Source organism: Populus alba, chromosome 1 (assembly GCF_005239225.2).
Source record: "Populus alba chromosome 1, ASM523922v2, whole genome shotgun sequence".
Lineage (NCBI taxonomy): Eukaryota > Viridiplantae > Streptophyta > Magnoliopsida > Malpighiales > Salicaceae > Populus > Populus alba.
Window position 1 is genome coordinate 21,145,493 of NC_133284.1, and position 9,510 is coordinate 21,155,002.

The window sequence follows — 9,510 nt, forward strand, 5'->3', positions numbered from 1 at the left end:
TTGGTAATATAAATAAATCATGGAAATTAACTAGGAAGTATAGGTGCGATTCACCTACCAGTAATAGAAGCTCTACTCGTACTCCCCTACTATTGTTGTTGTTGTTGCCCCACGCCTGTGGTCCCCCCTAAAATTCACAGGTTTATCCCATAAGTTCTTCTCACTTAAGGATATGTTTTATTATAAATATATCAACAACCAATAAGTCTTTCTTTCAGTCATCATTTTTTTTAAATATTTTATATTTTTCTTATTTGACCCATTATTATTGTCATTCTTTGTGCAACCATAGTCATCATTCTTTTATACATATATTTGAAGTACTTCTACTTAAAATCCGAACTGTTACTGTCTCGTTTTTTAACTGTCACTGTCTCATTTTTGAACTGTCACTGTCTAGACATTGAACTGTCACTGTGTAGACATTGAACTGTCACTGTCCAACGGTTTATGTCTAGACATTGAACTGTCATTGTCCAACGGTTACTGTCTAGGCATTGAACTGTCACTGTCTTATTTTTGAACTGTTACTGTCTCGTTTGGTGACCCATAGCTAGAGTTCTATAACTCTAAATTGAGCAAGACCAATTTCATTAGTTAGCCAACATTCAAAACTATAATTTCTATAAGGAATCTGATCCTAATTCTTTCATCCTCCTACCCGAAATCTCTCTGAAAATCAAGAGACAAAACTGTCCAGATTCGTCAGCCTTTCCATTTACACACATCACATGAAGTTCTTTAATTTAGCAACTCATACTTTTTCCTCAATTTAAGTCTAAGAACTAAAATCTATAATTTAACATCCAGACATCAATTCATAATCAACTTGAAATGACTCATAAAAGCAGGTTTAGAATACCTTACCCGATACGCATCAAAGTTTCGATCCCTCTTTTTTTCTTTCTAATAGCAGCCGGCCCTTCCCTCTTCTCTTCTTGTTAATCCCTTTCCCACCAGTGTTTATTTTACCTATAACCCTTAATCTTGGATGGGTTTTTTTTTTTTTTTTGAAATTTTGGTGTTTCTATCTGATTTGCAAAATAAACATAAAACTCCATCTTTTCTTTCTTTACATTATCTCCAGATCTGTTTTTGGTGACAAAATGAGTACTTATGCTCTATAATTATTCTTATTTGCATTTAGGCCCCATCTTCTTTAAATGTATTTGTTTTTCCCCCACTTCTTTCTAGTTTAGTTTATTTCCTTTAATTTAATCCAGCCTTGATTTTTATTTTTTATTTTTTTCTCGGGATTTACATTCTCCCCTCCTAATAAAATTTCATCCTTGAAATTCAAATTATGTACCCATGTCAGAGAATAAGTGCGGAAACTTCTCCTTCATCTCGGATTCTCTTTCCCATGTTTGTTCTTCTATTTGAGAGCTTCTCCACAATACTCTCACTAAGGGAACTCTCTTATTCCTCAACAGCTTCTCATCTCGATCTAAAATCTTGACTGGCTTAGTTTTCATGGTTAGATCCCCCTTAATCTTCATAGGAACTTGTGGCAATACCCGTGAGGGGTCTATTTTGGCCTTTCGTAGCAATGACGCATGGAACACATTATGAATCTTATCCAAATATACAGGCAATTCTAATTGATATCCAACTGGACCGATTCTTTCCTTAATCTCAAAAGGGCCAATATATCTCGAGGCTAATTTCCCTTTTACTCCAAATCGAATGAGGCCTTTCCAAGGAGCCACCTTTAGAAATACTTTATCCCCCACTTGGAATTCCAAGGGCCTTCTTCGGCTATCTATGCTTGACTGTTTTTTATGATCAGCTTGTTTTAACTCGCAAGTGCACGAATGTGCGATGTAGCAATTAACTCAGTAAGATCGAGGTCATATCCACAGAGAGCTAGATTTGGAAATTAAGCTAGGTAACAACAAAAAAAAACTCAAGAGAAATTAAATTAATAATAACTTGGTTGAAAATAATTGATGGATTTTTTTCAAAGATGAAAAAGTGTAAATAGATTTTAAAAGACAAGAAAAAGTAAGTCTTGGTCCAAATCAATTTTAATGGTGATGTATTGGTGATTTCTTCAACATATATAAGATAACTCAACCTAATATCAACGATGGTGATATTAGATCGGAAGATATTACAATGAAGTTGAAAAAGATGAAGATTAATTATTGCTTAAGAATGAACAAATACTTTCAAATTAAGTAAGACATTGAATCAAGCAATCTCTATACCAAAACTAAGGTTTGTGCATAAAAATTCAAGATTATAACATTACCTAAATGATTTCTAAAATTTCTTTGCAATAATAAAACATTCATGAAGAAAATGAGAAGATAAACATTAAGATTCATTCATATCTTAAAGAACTCACCTCAATCACCATCATCCTTGATTTGGATCCAAGAAAGAGATTAGCCAACCATGATTATATATAAGAACACTTTAATAAACATGAAATAACTTGAATCAAACTGAAATAATAAGTTTTACAAACTAAAGAACCGAAATCTACAAAGAAGAACACAACAGAATTTCAGTAAAAATTCGGACACAAATCTGACTCTAACTTTGGCCAGCAATTCGACCCTCTTAGAAGCCTCTCCTGGAGATGGCTATTAGACACATATTTATAGGCCATTCGGTTATCTTTCCAGAGCATTAAAGAACAGATAATTTGGACATCTGAGTCAAACGTTATGGGCAAAACACCGAAAGGTGTTCTGAAAAATCAAATCACACCAGCTTGAAGAACACTTTGGTGCACGTTTTTCTTCCTCCTTTATGAGCTGTCTCTTTCTTCTTTTTGACCCAAAATAATGTCACAATGTCCCCTCCAGCTTTCCATCCATGTGCTTGCCCTCTTGGATCAATGAATTGCCCAAAATAAATCAAATGTTATTTATTGTGTGGACATGTAAGATCATGGATTATGCTTGGGCTGATTTGGAGGCTGATTTGGGGCTGATTTGGGGCTGAATTTAAGCATCAAATAAGTATACAAATATACCTATTATTTGGGCTAATATTGACATTGAAACCTTGAGTGTTTAATGGTTGAAGTTTGCACACAACATAAGGCAAGTTTGGGCTTGAAATAGATCATATGATATTCTTTTCTAGAATTGGAATAGAATTGATTTTTTGGGCAAATTTAGAGCACTTATTTGAACCAAGATTTGCTTCAATCTTCAACTAAATTTCTCTTCAATTCTTTGTTTCGAATTCTGACGTTTAATTTTCTGAAATAATTCATTTAAGCTCCAAAAACCTATCGAAACATTAAAAGAAACTTCATTACTAAAAAGCACATCACTTATTATAAAAAACCCAAATAAAAACAATAAATACATATGTAAAATAAAAGACTTAATGATACTTTTGATGCATAATCACACACCCCAACTTAGATTTTGTTAGTCCTCAAGCAAAACAAAACATAAAACCTTTGAAATAAAAACAATAATAATAACATAATTAGGCTCGACTCATCACACTTAAAGGACCTATCATGCAAACATTGGTATCTTTAACTTAGTGCACACAATAGCAAATAAAGAAAAATAAGCATACTCACATTCTCTAAATCAAACATCCATACAAAATTCCAAATTCAATCGTATTTATCATGCAACCAACATAATTGATTCACGCGAAAACTCAACTTGTAATCTTCCCTTCTCACTACTACAAACAAGGTAGCAAACTACAGAAATATCTATGTGTGTGTGTGTGTGTGTGTGTTATATATATATTTTGAAGATATTATTTATTCTTTTTCTTTAAGTTGTCACTTCTCTTTTGACGCGAATACAAACATTTGTGATGAATGCACCCGGTTACTCACAAAGTCACAAACTTAAAGTGCTTTGCATACTCATATTTCAAGCTGCCGTTTGACGTAAAGATAAACATTTGTGATGAAATACCCCTAGTTACTGAGCAACTCAAAACATTGGAGTAGAATAGAAACTTTGTAACACATTTATTTATTTAATTGTCTAATAATTATTACTATATTTACTTAAACCTTGTTTAGGACTAGATCAAAAGGGATAATCACAAGTAAAGCATCACACTCATCTTTCCTGCATAATCACACAACTCACACAACTTTTTACAAGGAAAGATGTACTTCAATAATTTTAAAAAAAAAAGTATGCTATATCTTGCTTTATAAGATATTATCTATCCCAAATTAAAGCATGCAATGTTCAACACAATAATTAATCCAAAAATTTAATGTTGATCCTAAACAAGTCTCATTCACATACGAATGCAAGTTTTTTTTTTTTTTTTAACAAGCATGGTTTATCTCAAGCATTCAACATAATCAAATATCTAAAATTAAGTTTTACATTATCCTCAATGTAAAAAAGAAAGAGAAGAAAAGTATAAAGATTAGAAAACTGATACTCCCCCTTTTTTTTTCAAGGATGAATGTCTGATTGAATTGGACATGAGCTGACTTCTTGCTTGATTTTTTTTTTTTTTAACCTGCATATCACAACTAAAAGAAAACATTGTTTTTTTTTTTAAAAAAAAAATAAAGAACCTCACACCCCCCAACTTAAAATAATGCATTGTCCCTAATGCATGAACAAGAAAATATAAGAGATGGAAGGAAAAAAAAAAAAAAAAACTCATTACTTCTGATACTACAATGGTATTGGATCTTCAAGATCCAATGTCTCAACTTCAGCCACAACGTTTTCAAGATAAGGTTTCAATCGATGACCATTTACTTTGAAAACATTTCCATTCTTAGGATTTTCTACCTCAAATGCACCATAATCAGAGATGGATTTAATCACAAATGGACCAATCCATTTTGTCCTCAACTTCCCAGGAAAGAGATGTAATCGTGAATTATACAAGAGAACCTTTTGACCAACATGAAAGGATTTTCTAAGAATATGTTTATCATGCAAAGCTTTCATCTTAATGTTTTGAAATTTTTTGCATTTTCAAATGCATCATTTCTCAGCTCCTCTAATTCATCCAATTGAAGCTTTCTATTTTTGCCAACTTCGTTTTCATTGTCATTAAATTGTCGAATGGCCCAATATGCACGGTGCTCAATCTCAACAGGGAGATGACAAGGCTTTCCATAAAACTAGCCTATAAGGAGACATTCCTAAAGAGGTTCTTGTAAGCAGTGCGATATGCCCACAAAGCATCAACTAGTCGTAGGGACCAATCTTTACGGTTTGGATTGACTATTTTCTCTAAAAATGTTTTTGATCTCCCTATTTGCCAACTCAGCTTGGCCACTAGTCTGTGGGTGATAGGGGGTACTGACCTTGTGAATTACACCATATTTTCTCATCAAAATCCCAACAGCCTTGTTACAAAAATATTTTCCCCATCACTAATCATAGCCTGGGGCATGCCAAAACGAGAGAAAATATTTTCTTTCAAGAATTTGACCACAACTCGAATGGTCATTAGTTCGTGATGCAATGGCTTCCACCTATTTAGACACATAATCAACAACTACAATGATGAATTGGTAACCAAATGAACTTGGAAAAGGTCCCATGAAATCAATCCCCCAACAATCAAATATTTCCAAAACAAGAATGGGGTTAAGGGGCATCATGTTACGCCTAGTGAGGTTACTTAGTCGTTGGCATCGGTCACATGCAACACAAAAGGCATGGACATCTTTAAACATAGTGGGCCAATAAAAACCACACTGCAAGATCTTGGCAGTGGTTTTCTTGGAAGAGAAAGCCCACCACAGGCTAATGCATGACAAAAATTAATAACACTTGGAATTTCATGATCAGGGATGCATTGCCTAACAATTTGGTCAGGGCAATATTTAAATAGGTAGGGTTCATCCCAAAAAAAGGTACACACATTGCGCAAGAATTTTTGTTTATCAAGTTTAGACCAATGAGAAGGAATCTGACTTGTGGCTAGGTAATTTGCTATGTCAGCATACCATGGAGAGCCAATGTAGGAAACAGTACCTGCACAAAATAAATTTTCATCAGCAAAGAATTCATTTATTGGAGATTCATCAGTTATGGTCTCATAGCTTGAAAGACGGGACAAATGATCAGCCATTACATTCTCTACTCCCTTTTTATCTCGAATTTCAAGGTTAAACTCTTGGAGTAGGAGGATCCATCGAATCAAACGTGGCTTGGCATCCTGTTTTGTGAGCAAGTATTTCAATGCTGCATGATCAGTGAAAACAATAACAAGAGATCCAACCAAATAAGACCTAAACTTGTCTAATGCAAGGACCACAGCTAAGAGTTCTTTTTCGGTTGTAGTGTAATTCAATTGAGCATCATTCAAAATCTTGCTAGCATAATAAATGACATAAGGCTTCTTATCTTTTCTTTGACCTAAAATAGCCCCTACTGTAAAATCAGTAGCATCACACATCAATTCAAATGGTAAAGACCAATCAGGAGCTTGCATGATTGGTGCAGTGGTCAACAACCCTTTAAGCTTTTCAAAAGCTTCTTGACATTTTGATGTCCAATCAAATTGAACATCTTGTGACAACAAGTTACACAATGGTTTGGCAATGGTACTAAAAGAATGAATGAATCTTCGGTAAAAAACCAGCGTGTCCTAAAAAAGGATCTCACATCTTTCAATAGTCCTAGGGGTAGGTAATTTTTGAATGACTTCAACTTTTGACTTATCTACCTCTATCCCTTTTGAAGAGACAATGTGACCTAAGACAATGCATGTGTCACCATAAAATGGCACTTCTCCCAATTAAGTACAAGATTGCTCTCCTCACCACCTTTCAAGGACTTTTTCTAAATGCAATAGACACAACTCATAAGAATCCCCATAAACTGAAAAATCATCCATGAAAACTTCCAAAAAAAATTTCCAACCATGTCACTAAAGATACTCATCATACACCTTTGAAAAGTGGCTGGTGCATTACACAAGCCAAAAGGCATTCTTCTATAAGCATAGGTACCAAAAGGACAAGTGAAAGTGGTTTTTTCTTGTCTTCTAAAGAAATCTCAATTTGGTTGTAACCTGAGTATCCATCAAGAAAACAATAGAAAGCTCTTCCGGCTACTCTTTCAAGCACTTGGTCTAAAAATGGAAGCGGAAAATGGTCCTTCCTAGTCACCATGTTCAACTTACGATAATCAATGCATATACGCCATCCAGTTTGGATTCTAGTTGGTACTAGCTCATTATTTTCATTCTTCACTACCGTGACTCCAGATTTTTTAGGGACAACTTGGGTTGGACTAACCCATTTTGAGTTTGCAAATGGGGTAAATGATACCTGCATCAAGTAGTTTTAATCACTTCACCTCTCACTACTTCCTTCATGTTTGGGTTCAATCGTCTTTGCATTTGCCTCACAGATTTAGCCTCTTCTTCAAGATAAATTCTATGTGTACATAAAAGAGGGCTAATTCTTTCAAGTTAGTGATTGTCCACCCAATTGCTTTTCTTGTGTTTTTCACCACTCTCAAAAGTTCTTGTTCCTGCTCTATGCTAAGTTTTGATGAAATCACAATAGGATATGATTCATCTTCCCCTAGAAATGCATACTTAAGATCACTCGGTAAAGGTTTCCTTTCTGGTTTATAAGGTTGGACAAGAGATGCCTCAACTTTCACTTGGGGTGAAATCAAAGGCTCAAACGATGGGGTCCATTGACCTATTAACATAATAGGCATTGGATCCAGATAAGTCTCGAGTTCTCTTACTTCCTCATCAACACATTCCAAAGAATAAAGTCTTTCATCATGAATTAAAGTTCTTTCCAATGGATCCTTTACCATTCTCTCCCAAAGTGTTCTTGACAAATTGTGTGGATCAAATCTACCTAATCTAATGTCCTCATGTTCACAATTTGTTTGGAGACATTGAATATGTTCATCTCCACAGTCCATATTCCCCAAGACAATTTCATCACCCCATTCCTATAGTTAATTAAAGCATTGGATGTAGCTAGGAAAGGTCTACCTAAGATGACTGGGATGGGAGCTATTAGAACCTTGAATAGGTGCGGTGTCTAACACTACAAAATCAAAACAGGAAAGTAGAATTTATCTACTTGGACCAACACATCCTCAACAATACCCTAGGAATCTTGATTGGACCTATCAGCTAATTGAAGGGTGATGTTGAGTAGGCTTGATTTCTCCTAAACCTAATTGTTCATAAACAGTGTAGGGTATCAAATTCACACTTTGCTCCTAAATCCAACAAAGCTTGGTCTATTCTTATGACTTCCAATAATGCATGAAATGGTAGGAACAAACCAGGATCTTTGTATTTGGGAGGGGTCTTAAACTGGATGATGGCACTAGCATGCTCAATTAGAAAGGCTCTTTCTTTCACATTCAATCTCCTTTTGACTGTGCATAAGTCCTTAAGGAACTTTGCATAAGATGGAACTTGTTTAATTGCATCAAGGAGTGGAATGTTGATTTTCACTTGTTTGAACAATTCATAGATTTCCGAGTTCATCAGATCATGTTTAGGTTTCCCTAACCTCTGGGGAAATGGTGCTCTAGGAACAAATTCTAAATCACTTACTTTGACTCCAATTTTTCTTGAATCATCTCCTTTCTCACTTATCTCTTTCTCATTTATCTCGCCTTCTTTGTCACTCAAACTCTCACTTGTCACTTGTGTTTTGATTCCCTCTTCACTTTCCCTAGATTTCTCCTCCACAATACCTCTAGGAATCCCAAAACCTATAGCTTTGTCAACAATCTTTCCACTTCTAAGGGTAGTGATGGCTTTGGACTTGTTCATTGGTTTGAAGGTTCACTAAGTGAGGATTCACTCATGTGTACCTGACCTCTAGGATTTGGCATTGGTTGAGCTGGGATCTTTCCCTTCTCTTGAATGCTTAGTGATTGAGTCAACTTGGTTAGTTGACTTCGAATGTCATCTAAGGTTCCTATTGGTCTGGTCTTTGAAATTTTGTAAGCTTGGTTGTTGATTCCTCCTTGTGTTTGCATGAATTGTTGAAGAATATCCTCTAGGGATCTCTTATGAGGTGGTTGGTACGTGTTATGTATGGGAGCATGAAATGGTTGGGGTGGAGGTTGAAATGTTTGAGGTACTAAAGAGCCCTCATTTCTCCATCCAAAATTTGGGTGGTTCCTCCATCCAGGATTATAGGTCTCAGAGTAGGGATTGCCTACTTGGCTTGAAAATGGCTTTCTAACATTACTTGAATCAGAAGTTTGGCCATATAGCACTTCCTTGAAGGCTGGAATGGTAGGACACTCAATTGTCCTATGCCCTTTGCTCTCATAAACAACACAACTTTCCTCTTGTTGTTCACTCATGATGTCGCGGAGGGGGGGGGCGCGACGTCGTCTGGCGACGGCGAAGGCTCTTTATCTTGCCTCTTGATGTGAGGTGTGTGTTATGTGTTGGGAAGGGTTTTTTGGTTTTAATTATAAAATTATGATTAATTTTTAGGAGTCGCCACCTAATATTATGGTCACTAGGAACCTATGGTCTGCGAAAGTCTGAGTAAGGGACTGGTTGTGCAAGGGGAAGACGCATCAC

General features: G+C 35.5%; 1 protein-coding gene across 1 annotated transcript; it reads right to left on the reverse strand.

Moving 5' to 3' along the window:
* Positions 1-1,301: 1,301 nt before the first annotated feature.
* On the reverse strand, positions 1,302-9,284 carry LOC140954591 (uncharacterized). Its single transcript, XM_073404720.1, has 9 exons — positions 8,784-9,284; positions 8,559-8,733; positions 7,374-7,636; positions 6,872-7,255; positions 6,699-6,764; positions 5,842-6,570; positions 4,639-4,817; positions 4,007-4,064; positions 1,302-1,799 (listed from the first exon to the last, which is right to left on the reverse strand). The coding sequence occupies exons 1-9, from the start codon at positions 9,282-9,284 to the stop codon at positions 1,302-1,304; spliced, it is 2,853 nt and encodes a 950-aa protein (XP_073260821.1).
* Positions 9,285-9,510: the final 226 nt, after the last annotated feature.